The 14854-nt window shown below is 43.7% G+C and overlaps 1 protein-coding gene across 1 annotated transcript in view; it reads right to left on the bottom strand.

Annotated features, from left to right (window-relative positions):
* Nucleotides 1–14854, bottom strand: part of KCNK2 (potassium two pore domain channel subfamily K member 2) — a gene marked incomplete at both ends in the record, with an annotated part of 106652 nt that overhangs the window by 69736 nt on the left and 22062 nt on the right. Inside the window, one exon of the mRNA XM_080342799.1 lies at nt 5780–6090. Coding sequence (XP_080198925.1) covers nt 5780–6090 — 311 coding nt within the window. The remainder of the gene's footprint in view (nt 1–5779; nt 6091–14854) is intronic.

The following is a 14854-nucleotide window of genomic DNA, read 5'->3' as shown; positions in this document are numbered from 1 at the left end:
TATTTCATGCTGGTCTATCAATCTTTTCCAGTCTTTAAGATTTAAAAAGCATAAACATCTGCTGCTTGTGGGTTAGGATCCAAACATGGATGGTTACTTCTTCCTTTGGGGGAGGCTGGAAGGAATTATAAAAGGGAGAGACTAAGAATATTTAGGGTATAAACTGGTGCATTCATATTCCCTCAAACAGTTCCTGCTTAGAGGATCTGTAAGCTACAGCTCACAAGACTGAGAATCCCTATAAATGTTGTGATTCAAAGAATTAATAAAATTTGGTACAAGACTAGTAGTCTTAGCTAATAAATTTTAAATTTGTTTAAATAATTTTCAGATCTGTCTGAAAACAAGATCTTTGCATCTCTGTGGTTTATTTTCAAAAATGATACAGCAAGCTTAAATACCTTCTGATCTCTGTAAGAGAAAGAAGGGTTTGCATTTCTATATTTTAACAGTTTTCTACACAATGAGAGAGGTTGAGGCTCAAGGAACTTATCTGGCTGAAATAAAGCAACATATTCCTGAGGATGCGGCAAAATTACTTGCTTGGGGCTACAATGCAAGTGTGAAAAAGCCCTATGAAAAAGACATAAAATCAGCTACTGGTGGAAGTGCGACTTAGTATAGGTACCTACCTTGCACTATAAAAATGAAGGTACAGAGAACAAATATTTTTAAATGAAATATTTTTACAATAAATTAATCACATAAAAAGTCACTATGACATTGTGATGATGCCAGTTTGATGAAAGGGACACTGCTCCCATGTCATTCATAACTGTGTCAGGCTTCCCTCAAGAGAAAGAAAGGAAAAAAACCACATTTTTCCTCAAGGGAGATAAAAAGAAAACACATTTTGGTCTCATTCGCAGTCTAAGAGATGAATGGAAAGAAAAGAGAGAATGCAGCTGACGCAAATGCAAGATGAAAACAGGCACGAGACATGATTGTGGACCCCAGCACGGAGAGCTGTTCTCATGTTTAACCACAACCCATGCAGAAGACAAAGAGACCAACTTGTGAGATCAAGGTCAATTCAGCTAATCTTAGTGGTTCATTAATTCTTTTTTTTGTTGTTTTGAATGCAAGTACATTTTTGTGGGCTGTCAGTTTTCAGAAGAAGCCACATACCCTGAAAGGGACTGGACTTAAGACTCTACAAGAGTCCTTTATTGCCGAGACAGCTTGGTGCAGCACCCTGAAAACTTGTTCAGATTTCAAAATGAAGGCTTTATAAGATAAAAAATAGCACTAACAGCACTTGGAACACATTAAAAGATTGTGCTGTTTAGATTGTGCTGTGGTATTACTCCTTCCCCTTGTTAGGCTTTTCAGAATAATTATATTTGAAGGATGTTTCTGCTAAAGAAACCAGAAATTAGGTACATTCTGTTACTAACTCAAGTTTCAGTGTACCTTTACTTGAGAACTCTTTACTGAGTTTCAGAATTAACTTGTTAATATAACCAAAATAATTCACACCAGCTTGCTGGGACACACTGGATATTTAAAATAACATAATTGAAATTTCTCTTATTTCCAATTTTTGTATGCAAAAATAATGCATTAAACAATTTGATGCTTGAGGTTTAAAAGGATTTTTTTTTCCATTTTAGTTTTTAAAGGTCAGCACTAAAACAAATAACTGCTGAGCAACACATAATTAAGTGATATTTACATAAAAAGCTCTTCTGTTTCTTTTATTCATCTTTCTCTTTGGCAGGGGGACAAATATTTGACTCCCATTGCCAAGACATCCCACAACGTGCAATACTGGTCCCATCCTTCCCTCCTAGGAGCAACATGAGTTCTGGGTAGGGGGAAAGTAAATTCATTGTTGTTTCATACACTTCCTTCCCTCTATAGGAAAACCTATATGAAACAACAATACTGACAACTTTACAAAGTTGTTGGATATCATATTCAGTCAGGCTCACCTGCCCTCTGAGACAAAGTCTTAACCCCAGGAGATGTCATGAAGGTATATATGTATTTCATGGTCGCACAGCACTGCAGGAGGACGTGGATGCAACCTGAACATCAGCAGTGGAACCTAAGGTCTCTACATTTGCTACTATGCACAGGTGCATAAATGCAGCAGATTTTTGTAGGTACTTGGCAATATACTTTGTGCATCTGAGTTTGGAAACAGTCTCCAACTTTTAAAAATGTTTAGTGGCAAGCTTGCCATAGGGAACAGTCAACACACTATAAAGAGAGCTAGAACTAGACTGAAATAGTTAGATACAAGTTCTCTAATTAGAGAACTTTTTTCATTCTTTGATGCTTATTGTTATTTGCATGTGTATAGCTGGATTACTCCCAGGTTTCTATCAGCTTCAGCCAACAGAAAGCTCAGTGGTGGAGAAAAATCTGTTACATATGAAATGTATAAAATCCCTAGTGTAAATGAAGAGCAGGTTTATATATTTTCCCACATATACATAAAATCCACACAGTCTGAACTACATTTACTCTTTTATTCTGTCACTTGGCAGTTACTTTGCATTGTATGGCAGGGTCAAGTTGAGAGCAGGCATGGACAGAGAAACCAAAACACCATCCATGCTGAATTGTCAAGAGTTCTTCTTTCAGAAGAAGGAATAGTAGCAAAATGTCTGGCCACGTCCCTTTCTACAGCTTTATAATGTACTAGATATTATATATAATCTTCACCAAATCAATACTGCCAATAACTGAGATCCTGCCAAGATCTTCCAACTAAAACTTTGTTATTTAAAGTCTAGCATCAGACCATGCACAGCTTGTTGGTCTACTGTATACTCATTAGACTCACCAAGGTAGCGTTTGTACATTCACGAGCTTCCCTCCTGGGATATTCCCCTAGCTGTTGATTTAGATATTCCACCACTGATTGCTGTGCACTGCCCACCTCAACACTGTTGTGTACACCATGCAGTGACCCACTTAATATTGTTGTTAATTCTGGCTACGGGCTACAGCAGAAGGGGTTGAAACTACCTGGGAAAACTGGCCTCTTGGGTGTACAGATGTGTTCTGAATAACTTTTGCACATTTTAAGTGTGGTACTAAATAAAAGTGCACACAAAATGACAAAAAATTATGTACCTAGAAGAAGGTCTCAGAGTCATACATCGCTGTTGTGCTTTGCAGGTATATTTTATTATAGCGAGACAACAAGTAACTGAAGTGGTAACTGAAAAGGTGTGAGGAAAAAGGTTTTTCTGAGGCAGCTGAAGCTACTCAGCTGTAGCCATTAACTTTGCACATTTTCTATGCTGCAGACCAGTTCACTGTTGCCCTATGTTTCGTATAAAATATATAAAGTCTGTAACAGTATCATTATCACTGAGTACACCTTGCGGAGCCACATGATCAATGTGAAAACCCAGTCTCAGGAATTGGAAACCAAGGAATAAAGCTGTGTGTGCGTTTATTGGCAACAATATATATTATTGTGCCAGGAAGGTTCTTGGTGATTGGTGAGATAAAATAAGCATAGAAAAGACAAGAATGGAAAATTCCCTATCCTCTGTGTATTTATAGAAGCACACAACCCTGTGCTCTAATCAGCTCGGTGGCAAAGGGAAGATTTTAGCAAAGATGATGGAAACTAGATGGCCCCTGGGTGCTAGCAAACTGGACTTTCATTCCACTTGTTACAATTTCTTTTTTTTTAGCTGAATTTGTGCTCTCAAAGTAGTCTCCCTAATTTGCTCAGCTGATTAAGCCACTGCACATCGTACTGTTGGTTAGCAGTCTTGGGATAGTCAAGCCTGCTTCAGAGGAAGGATTAAATGGCAGATTAGAAGTTCTGAGGATTGAAAAAGACTGTCATGATAAGCACGTTCAGCAATGACTAGCGTGAACCAGAGCCAAACTAGTTTCTGGATTCCCAGAACACAAAGTTCAAAAAGAAAAGTTTATAATGAATTTCATTATAGTTTGACTCAAGGTAAATACTTGATTAAAGAAGACATTACAGTCTGTAAGCTCTGTAATTTTCTTCACACACACTAATCATTCCAGCTTCCTCCTACACTAGTAGGTATTAATTTTCAGTTTTATAGCTTTCAGTGAATTCTTAAATATAATTTACTTTTTCCTCGCATGCACTATTCGTTTTTATTCATACAGACATCCAACAAAAACTGAAGAAACGCTGCATTATATTGTAATAGCAATCAGACCCAGAAAGACAAAATGTATTTGAGCAATTTAGCTTCTGTGACAAAGCGGTAAGTAGGGAAGAAATATGACCCCATAGTTAAGATAGCAGCCTAGACTTGGAAAAATGGAGATAAGACTCCATTTCACCACTGCTTTCTTATTTTATTTTGGGCAAGTCACTTAATTCTCCACCCTTAAACAATTCAATGTAATTTGTTATCACATATTCTACATAAAGAAAGGCACCCAAATGAACTTGTAGGACCAGGCTCCCTATGCCTCAACTCTCTTCCTATAAAAGGTGTGTAATAGCACGTTCGTGTCTCCACGTCATGGTGTTCTTCATCGCAGAGAAGCAGAAGGGAACAAGAAGAAATTGAGTTTTCCATTTATCCCAGCAAGCAGCACAGCAAATTCTTCCCACAACTATCTCGCATCCACGTGCTGTGGGAGACTGTGTCACGCCCTGTGCTTCACAAGCCTGTGGCTTTCTGGTCACACCAAGATCACTGGCAAAGATGGGAGCTAATGCTGATACAGGTATCTGTGCTCTGATAATTGTACTGAAACTGTCATTTATTTTACACAGAACATCAAATAGGCATTGAATGCTGATGAAGTGGGTTTTTATTACCAATCTGTGCTTCTGGGTAGGGAATCATAAATGCTGAAATATCTAAGTACTCCAGAGCAAATTTCATCAGTTTTTGCCTTAAGGACCATCTCATAGATGATGTAAGATAATATTGCTTCAAAATTTCTATTTTCAGCTTTGCAAGTACAAGATCTGACCTAAAAATTTCACATGGGGGTATTTATACTAGCTACGAGAGATTGTTTTAATCAGAATGCACTTGTATATTTCTCTGAAAGATTACCCCACATTGTGCTGGTAAAACTACTGAAACATAGTTATTACACAGCATCAGAATTAGTATCAACAGCTCCTCCTCAGGCATGCCTAGTCAGGGCACATGGAGGTAGGAACTGCCTATCTAGTTCTGTGCTACCGCAAGTAAATATTTCCTATGGTTCTGAGGCAGATGACCTGCAAGGGTAAAGCCAAGTTAGTTGGAGCACACCAATGTACATCAGTTGTGGATGTGTCTTTAAGAAGCAGAGGAAACTGACATTTAAGATCAAAATAGCAAGTCCATGGTACTTTCCTGTACTTAAAACAAAATCAATAAAAAGAAACATACAGCTGGAAGGAAAGCTAGCTTGATACAATCACTGTAAATTAGAAGTCCTTTAAGGCAATGGAGGGTATATTTTCTTCCTCAGAATTAGGCATTTCAAATATTGACAGACCTAGTAAGGCACAATCAATATATCAATTCCTTTGTGAACTATTAATTATATATATTGCTGATGAATAACCATTTAATTAGCATAATGGGAGGCTTCAGTGAAAAGGCTGTCTACCAAGCCTACTAGACCTAAAAATAGCAAGAGCTTTTCAACTGAGGCTTTGCATGAAATTGCTATTGCTCCACTCTGGTCTCAACACTTGTTACATAGCTCAGCCAATACAGAGCTTGGCTAATAAAGTTTTTCTCCTTTATCACAGCAGTGCTGACATATGTAATTTGTCCCTCTAAGGCATGGACAAGGGCTGGGTATGGATTACCTGAATCAGTTCATCAAGCTCTGTTGCATTCACACAGGAATGCTGAGAAACAAACGTCTGCTTCTGAATCACAATGGTGGTTCTCTGGGAGGTCTCATAAGGCTGCTCCAGGGCTTTAAATACTGTTGCTCCAATTATTAAATACACGACTACAACCAGAAAAATTGTTGAGACTGTCTTCCATTTCATAACATTAATGGCCGAATCACTTTCCTCCCGTGAGGAGAGCACAGTAGGCTTGGTGGAAAATGATAATCTTGGTTTGGAGTTCTGAGTGGCCGATTTGGGATCCAGCAAGTCAGGTGCCGCCACTGGCAAAACAGAAAAAGAAAGTTAATTTTTACAGTGCCGCTCAGATTTCGTTAATTTCTTGTCAAGAGATTACAGAAATTCTGTGGCTTCTAACTGGAATTCTTAAATTGATGAATCTTTCTGTTAAATTCCATGCCACATTGCAACAGATTTGCTGCTCTGAGTAGCAGTATCCATTTTACACACATATGGACATTTGTAGCATTTTCTATACGTATCTGTCCCCTTATGATATTCAATCAGTTCCAAAACGCAGATTTCCTCTACACTCTCACATTTCTTTAAATTCGTATAAGATGGTATTTTGGTGCCGAAATTCTTTACATCCCTTAAGCCCTGCTAAGCAGCTTTCCAGCTGTGTTTTACCTCAGCATTAGAGAAGTAGCAGAAAAATAGAAATTCTGCTTTCTCACCTATTTTGTCCTGTGCTCTGACAAATGCTCTTTTAGAACAGTTGCACGATCACTTCTGAACTCCCCAGACACAGCCATAAAAACAGTATATTGCTCATCATCCTGGTGTTAAAGCGCTAATTATGGATCAATAACACCGTTCAGGAAATACCAGTAAAACATATGTGTGCTTACTGGAAAAGTCACCTATTTGTTAGAGCATGTATTTTTATTTACAGCTACAAAAACCCACCAGGTTACGAAAAGAGTAGCTGAGCATGTTATCAAGTATCTCGATAACTCATGTGACTACCAGCAACTACACGGGCACTAAAAAAAAATCCGCCACATCAAGTGCAGGTAAAGGTCTCCCGTGGGAAGATGGCCACAGCAGTTGACCACACGAGCTATATTTAAATTGTTTTGAATTACAAGTGCGTTTTGAACCATCACCACACCGCTTCCAGCTACCGGTGGGAAAAGCCCAGATTTAAATCTAGAGGAAAGTCTCCCTCGGGACGGCCGAGGTGGGACATGTCCCCAGCGGGGCTGGCGGTGGCATTGGCAGGGTCGCCCCTGGGCACGGCCGGGCTCAGGCACCCACCTCGGTGCCGGGAATGGGGCCAGGAGGGATAGAGAGAGCCCCCTACCCGGCCCGAGCGGGGACCTGGACACTCCGCTGCTCCGGCCCCCACCCCGCGGGCAATTCGGGAGACGGGCACGGCCCCCCCCGCGCCGCACACCTTGTCGGGGAAGCCCCCCTCCCCGCCGCCTTCCCTTTCCCGTCGCAGCCCCGCGACCCCCCGAGCCCCCAAAGACGGTGCCGGGGGCCGCGGCGCTCCCGGCCGGCCCCGCCGAGCTCGCTGCCCGGCCGCCCGGGGCAGCGCCGACCCCGCCGCGGCCGCCGGTGGCGAACAAAGGAGTGGGCACCGGGCACCGCCGCTCCGCCGTTAGCCCCGCCGCTCCCTCCCCGCGGCCGGTGCAATGCGCCGGGGGATGCCCAGCGCCCCCGAAGGGCGCAGTCCCGGTGCGGCGGGTGAGCCCCGGAGCTGCCACCGGCGGGGATGCTCCGCGTCGGGGAGCGGCGCGGGGACGAGGCGGCCGGCGGCGGGGCCGGGGCGCGGCGCGGAGCGGGGCCAGGAAGGGAAGGCAGGGGAGGCAGCCAGGCAAGGTACAAAGGGGACCCGGGCCGCCAAGGCGCGGGGAGCATTCCAGGGTCCCCCCGCGTCCGGGCGTGGGGGAAGAAGGGGCGCATGCAGCATCCGCAAGGCTGGGAGCGGGGAGGCACGCCATTGTGCTCGTACTCACTTCTTATTTACCGACCCGGTGCCCTCTCCTCGCTCCACGGGCAGGCATTTTTTCAGGGCTTGGGTAGATATAGTTAAAGCAGATTAAAAAATATTAAAAAATATAAAAAAATAAAAGAAAGGAAGGAGCAGACAGAGAGGAAGAGGCTGATGGATGGGTCTGGAGGAGAGGGAGCGGCAGGGGCGGGCGGGCTGGCAGCGCGGATCCCGCCGGCTCCCCCCGGCCCCGGGGCGTGCGAGGTGCCTCACGTCGCGCATCTCGCATCGCACATCGTGGCGTGTGTGTGTGGCCGTGCGTGTGTTGTCTGTGTGTGTGTGTGTCCGTGCGTGCGTGTGTCCGTGCGTGCTCCGGTGCGCGGGGCGTGCGGAGCAGCCCGAGCCCGGTGATGCCTTTTGTGGGGCGGCGGGCACCCGCGCCGCTGGTTACCCCCCCCACTCCGCACCCCTTCCGCGCCCTCCACCGGCGGAGGGGCAGCGTCGCGCCGTTCACCACTGCCCCCGGCCCGCCGCGGGGTGCGCGCCCCTCCGCGCCTGTCCGCGGAGGCAGCCCTACAGCCCGGCTGGGCGGCGGCAGATGCTGTACGGGCGCAGGGAAAAAAATGGAGGGGAAGGGGAGGCGAGAGGGAGGCAGAGCGGTACCTGCGAAGACCAAGGTCTCGCCTGGAAACGAGCGAGGAGGGAGGCAGGAGGGAGAAGACACCGGCCACCCCCGCCGGCCACACAGAACCTGCCAGCGGTCCCCGCTCCAGCCCCAAACGCGACCGCCTCGCCAGAGCCTCCTCTTGAACTTTTGAACTAGAAGAAATGTCAGGGCAGCGGGAGCGAGGGGACAAGCAGGGAGACCCCGGCCCTCGCCGGGGAGCGGCGCGGAGCAAGGCGGCTCCGTCCTTCCCGGCTTGGCCTGGCGTTTAACCCGTGTGCTTTGCAGCCCGGTGTTCTGCTGCAAGGAGTTAACTAGGTGGGATCTAGGAGTCAGGGGTGGTAGCTACTCTCCTGTCGCATGGACTGCCAGCGTCCTGCTTCCTTCCATTTTAGTCTGACAGATGCATCAGAAATGCTGCTTCACCCGTGGTTTCTGTCACTAAGAAGTCTGAAATTATTCCTGTTATCTTTGCCACGGACTAACTCCCCAATTTCCTGGTCATCTATCACCTGTGACGTTATCCATGGGTCAGTTGTTCACATTGAGGTGATGAACATCTGCACTTGCCTAAAAGACAGAAGAGTATTTACCAAGAGGATCCAAAAACTGTTCCCACAACCACTCTCTAAAAAGTCTTTGCAAACATGTTAAAAAACTACTCATAACAAAAGGGTATGGGTCACAAGCATTTAAAGCTTGAGGCTGTATCTGTAAAATGGCTGAAGACAGTCATACATTGGGTGTTTAATTAGCTATAATCCTGCTCAAATCAGCACCACCATCAGCAAACACTTTAGAAGTCACTTATTTCAATGCTTCTCCATATCAATGTGACATAATACAAATGAGTGTAATATTGAGTTCCTTATGACTTCCATTTCAGCAACATCAATCATGCCAGTTTTCCCTAGTGTGTCCACACATCTCCACAAGGCGCAGCATTGGGTAGGAAGCCTACCCAGTTTGAGCTGGAGCCCATCACTCCCCATCACCATGAACCAACAAAGCAGTTGTCAAGTGACAAGAGCCACTGGGCCCAACCCAACAAACCCTTTTGCAAGTCAACCTTCAGTCATATGGTTGGCTTCCCAATGCTTAAGCACCAGAAGAAAAGTGAAATGCCCACTCCACTCTACTGATACTCCATTGTTCAAGGGATTCCTGAAGAGGAAATATTTTCACGCCTGGATCTTTTTTATGCCAAAAAAAATCACCATCTTTCTTCCCAAAAGATTTCGTAACCACCAACCTATATAAACACAGTTTGTTCCTATCTCATGGAAAAGAATAATTTCACAGAATTTCTTCCAACATCCTATGGGAAAATAGGCATGAAAATTTTCCTTCATGCTGACCTGTGTGTCTATAAAATGTTGTGGAAAATAGTACTGCACGTCTTCTTTAGCAATCTAAATATTTGGAATAAGATTTTGTTTTTCCTTGAGAAGAGGAATTATTAAAAGCTGAAAAGGGGTCAGACATTGCCTACAATTTGAAATCAGTGGGAAGCCTCCCAATAGCTTCAGGAGGGTTTGGATCAGGCCTTAAATTGAGGCATTCCACCAAAAGGGGCAGAAACCATTTTGAGATCCACTATAGGAATGACTGAATTGGTACCTTAACTTGAATAACTGAAGAGCTGTCTCTGTGAAAGCGGTTATTTCCATTAATTACCTAGTAAATGTCTCCAATATCTACATTCAGTTTGCTGATATTTTCTACCTACTGTGATCCCAGATGTAAACCCCAGCTGGAGCTTACTGCTTTCTTAAAGTGGACTTGATCTGTGCTTTCTCACTTCTCCTACAGGTGTAAGCACTCCACATATGATAGGGACCTCTAATGACAGGCATCTTCAAATCCAGCAAGAAAACCAATAATTCTTGTTGTGGTGTACAACAAAAACCATCGGGTATAGCAACTCCTATTTTCTGGAGGACTTATATAAACCCAGCATTTATTCTGTGGAGTCGTGCCCTCCAAGATTTTTATTGCAAAGTATACCACACATTGTTCGAATATTGTGCGTGACTGTTTTGCCCTCAGATTTGGAACTGACATTCTACCAGTTTGATGCATTGAGCCTGAGCTTTACTAAACAAACACACTGCAGCATATCACTGACAAAACATACCACCAACCAACAATGACAAGATTAAGTAATAAAAGGTGCTACAATACAGAGCTCCAATCTTGTAAGCAAATGGATTTGCTGCTGAGCCAAATACATTTATCTGGACAAACTGGAAAAAAAAAAAATGTTCCTAAGACTAAGCATGTGCAGGTTTGTGTATTTCATGCTAACAAGAGAAAGACTCACAAAGTGCAGGACCATCAAATGCTGTCTAACAATGTATTGGCATGAGCTTGGGAAGGCCACATTACTCGCAGACAGTGGCTGCTGTAAGCTGCTCAGCCTTTTGAAAAATAGGCTCAGCTGAGAGAGGCAAGCATGCAGCATGCAGGGGAAGTCAAAGCTGCATGATAAGCATAGCAGTCACAGATCCACACACCTAGCAGCTGTAAATGATCTAACCATAGCTTTGATAGGGCAGGAGCATACTTGTAAGGAAGTAGTTATTCCAGGAAAATATCACCCTAGAAAGACCAATTTAAAAAGTATACATAAAAAGTACCTTTATCTGTCCCTAACACTTTCCTCTTTCCAAGTGCAGGAGCCATCCCCTCCCTGGCAGGCCATGAAGAGCACTTGCTTTGTGCCGAGACAAGGGGTTGCTGCTAAGCCCCCACCTCTGAGTGCAAGAAACGCTCCTCTCCTTTAATCAGCTTTGGAATAGGAGGCACCACAGCTTCCAGCCTCATTTAGTTGCCAAGGACTTCTACATTCCCAAGGGATTGTTATGGCAAGGGTTCCAGTGAGGGCATTTCCTTGACTGACTTCAACAGGCTATTCACATGGGCACCTATTTAACTCGCCACAGGGTGACCCATGCATTTGATCGGACAGAGTATTGCTCTGGGCTTCAGGCCTTGCTGTGGACAAAGCATCTGCCATTCTAAAGAAAATGATACATCCTTGTGACACTAGAGCAGGAAACCTCTGCCTCTCTTCAGAATCAGCCACACCATACACCCGGTTAAATTTAAGGATAAACCTTTGCTACTGCTAAGTTTCATTACAACAGAGCTCAGCAGAGATACTACTGGTCTTATTTAATAAGTTAATTTTAAGGCTTGTTTTACTTATTCAGCAGCACTTATAAATGTCTTGTCTCTTGACTTCTTTGGAGACATTCAAAGATCTCTGTCAGTTCTTTATGGATAATTATGACATTAAAGCCATGCCATGTTCTGCCCTTAAACCATTAGTCATAGCCTGCTATAGGAATTTACACTAAATGAGAAACCAATGGCATACAGCCTACTTTCCCTTTGAGCAAATGAGGAGACAGAGCATGTGCTTCTCAGGCAGTGAGGACACGGGGCTGCTTCCAGTGACCTTGCTGAGACCGCAGCGTCCCAGCCCACCACCAGTGTTAGGAGGGCAGAGAGAAGGCAAGAGGCAGGAGACACCCGCAGTTCAGTGATACTCAGCTGTCCTCTGCCTCTGAAAATGGCAAAAGCCTTAAGGAATCCCACTTAAAAACATCATCACTTTTAATTCACATTTTTAAATGAATTAAGTATATGCAGTACAACCAGAATATGTATTAATGAGTTTTACGTCACTAGCAACATATTACATCTACCATGGGTGTCTGTCTTATAGTGTGATGAATTATTTGTTCAGCAGAAAAGCCATTGTTTCTCACCTCATCAATTACTAGAAAAAATGTTTACATGTACCAAGCTATTTTCATACAGCTCAGCTGTCAGTTTTAATTAGGTTCTAATTCTTTCCATCATTAGTAATTCTTATCTATTTATCCACGTGAAGCAAGTGGGAAGTTGTTTTAGAACCCATAAAGTATTCACTGTTGTAATTAATATCTTGAATGTGTATTTTTCTTTACTGGCTTGCAAGTCTCCCAGTGGGTTTCCTCCCTGTCTGTGTCGTGTTATTGGACCTAATGGGATTTATTTGTCACATGTTCTGCCACTGTTTTTTTCATATTTGCTTTCACAAATCTGTTATGCTTGGACAGCTTCAGAAGCAATGATTCTAACTTTTCAATAGCATTCTCATCAACGACAAATGTGAATTCCCATATGTCACCTTGATTATGTATAATTTATGCACAGGAAAAACTTACTACTACTTTGAATTACTGATCTGATGAGGGAAAGCTAGTGGTGCTTTGGGACAATTACAATATGTTTTTCTGTAATTATCAAAATGTTCTGCACAATTGCTGGTTTGTAATTTGTTTTTCATTTTTGTGAGTTGTGGTCTCTTCAAAATAGGAGACTGACACCGGGAATATCTAGATTTTATATCTGGCTGTCCACACCCATTAGTACCAATCATGAGGCTGTCTTCATATATTTTCATGGCTCTACTGGATAACTTAGGAGATGGAAACCTAATCTTTGTATTGTCATTGCAGACTGAAAAAAAGCATGGAGTTCTTTGAAAGAAAAAGAACGCACACATAAGACTGTATACATCAGGCCTGGCAAGAGAATGAGCAAAGTTTATGCAGACTCTAAAGGTAGTTTTACTGGAGTAAGTAAGCAGGTGCTTACTTTTAAACTATGTCTTGAGGAGCTGAGGATTTGATTTTTATGTTTATAAAGTACAACAGACACATTTTAGCGAGCTCTGGAAATAGTGACACAGACCTATGGCACAACAATCTGTAAATTGAATTAAATACAGACAGAGGACACTGGAATTCACCTAAAATAACATTAGTGCTTTCCTTGTAGAGTAAGCCACAAATAAAATTTGGAAGAAACAAAACAAATCAGAGGAGAGGAGAGGAGAGGAGAGGAGAGGAGAGGAGAGGAGAGGAGAGGAGAGGAGAGGAGAGGGAGGGGAGGGGAGGGGAGGGGAGGGGAGGGGAGGGGAAGGGAGGGGAAGGGAAGGGAAGGGAAGGGAAGGGAAGGGAAGGGAAGGGAAGGGAAGGGAAAGGAAGGGAAGGGAAGGGAAGGGAAGGGAAGGGAAGGGAAGGGAAGGGAAGGGAAGGGAAGGGAAGGGAAGGGAAGGGAAGGGAAGGGAAGGGAAGGGAAGGGGAGGGGAGGGGAGGGGAGGGGAGGGGAGGGGAAGGGAGGGGAAGGGAAGGGAAGGGAAGGGAAGGGAAGGGAAAGGAAGGAAGGAAGGGAAGGGAAGGGAAGGGAAGGGAAGGGAAGGGAAGGGAAGGGAAGGGAAGGGAAGGGAAGGGAAGGAAGGGAAGGAAGGGAAGGGAAGGGAAGGGAAGGGAAGGGAAGGGAAGGGAAGGGAAGGAAGGGAAGGGAAGGGAAAATAGCCCAGGCTATAGCTATGCAGGGACAATGAAAAAACTTGCTAGCAGAAATAAAGAAAACAAATGAGGAGATGAAAAAGAAGAACATTAAGTATCATCTGTGTTTTAAAACCACCAGACTTACTCTACGTGGCAGTAGCCATAAGAGAAAGTGCAATTAAATTTATGAATTATTTTCAAATGTGCACAAGAGACTCTGTTTTCTGGCAGCCTCTGTGTGTTCAGCTACATGGAGATACAGATTTTTTAATAGAAAGACAGCATTTGCTAGTTTTTTGTTTGTTTGTTTCAAATTGTAATTCAAGGGCTTGTTCTATGGATAGACCTCTTATTTTATGTCTTCTCAATTATTTTGTAATTTTCTTTTTCCCCCATGCCAGGCACAGAGCTCACAAATCACAGCATGAAACTACTCTGTGTGCTAGTGCTAATGTCAAAATATGGCACTTATAAGTAATGGTTAGTTAATTTAAAGAGGCATAGAGTTTCAGCTTTTAAATCACTGAGCAAAAATAAAAGTATCTCCCAGTTTCCCACTTAAGCACCTAAACAGAGGTGAAGAGGTAATTTCATATCACATTATTAGTCTGACTTTGAAAATCGCGGGCATCACAACTTCATAGCTTTATCCACAAAGGATCACCTGCCATTTCCTGTGACCAGAGCTTTCTGCCATGATAAAGATGCCACCAGCACCATGCAGATGGGTGAACATAGCCCAGCTTTCCTGAGGTGCTTGGACAGCAAGAGGCATAAACTGCTGCCACTTAGATCCATGGTGCATTGCCATTGCTCAGCGCTTCCATCCTTGAACACTCTCCCCTCTATTTTCTTTAAAGTGTAGACCTTGAAATTGTGGGCTTGGTGGTTTAATCTTGGGTTGGCAGCTATGGACTGTGTTGGCAGGACGACAAGGTTCTTCCTCATCCTTTCAGCTTTAAAGTATCCGCAAATCTATCTTTACAAGTAGGGTCTTTCAGTTGTGTTATGCCACTGATGTTAAGCATGCAAGGAGACTAATCCACTGTTTCATACAATTCCCTGGTTTATTTTCA

This window comes from Nesoenas mayeri (genome assembly GCF_963082525.1).
Source record: "Nesoenas mayeri genome assembly, chromosome: 3".
Lineage (NCBI taxonomy): Eukaryota > Metazoa > Chordata > Aves > Columbiformes > Columbidae > Nesoenas > Nesoenas mayeri.
The sequence above is the reverse complement of the archived record's forward strand: the minus strand, read 5'-3'. Positions and strand labels throughout refer to the sequence as shown.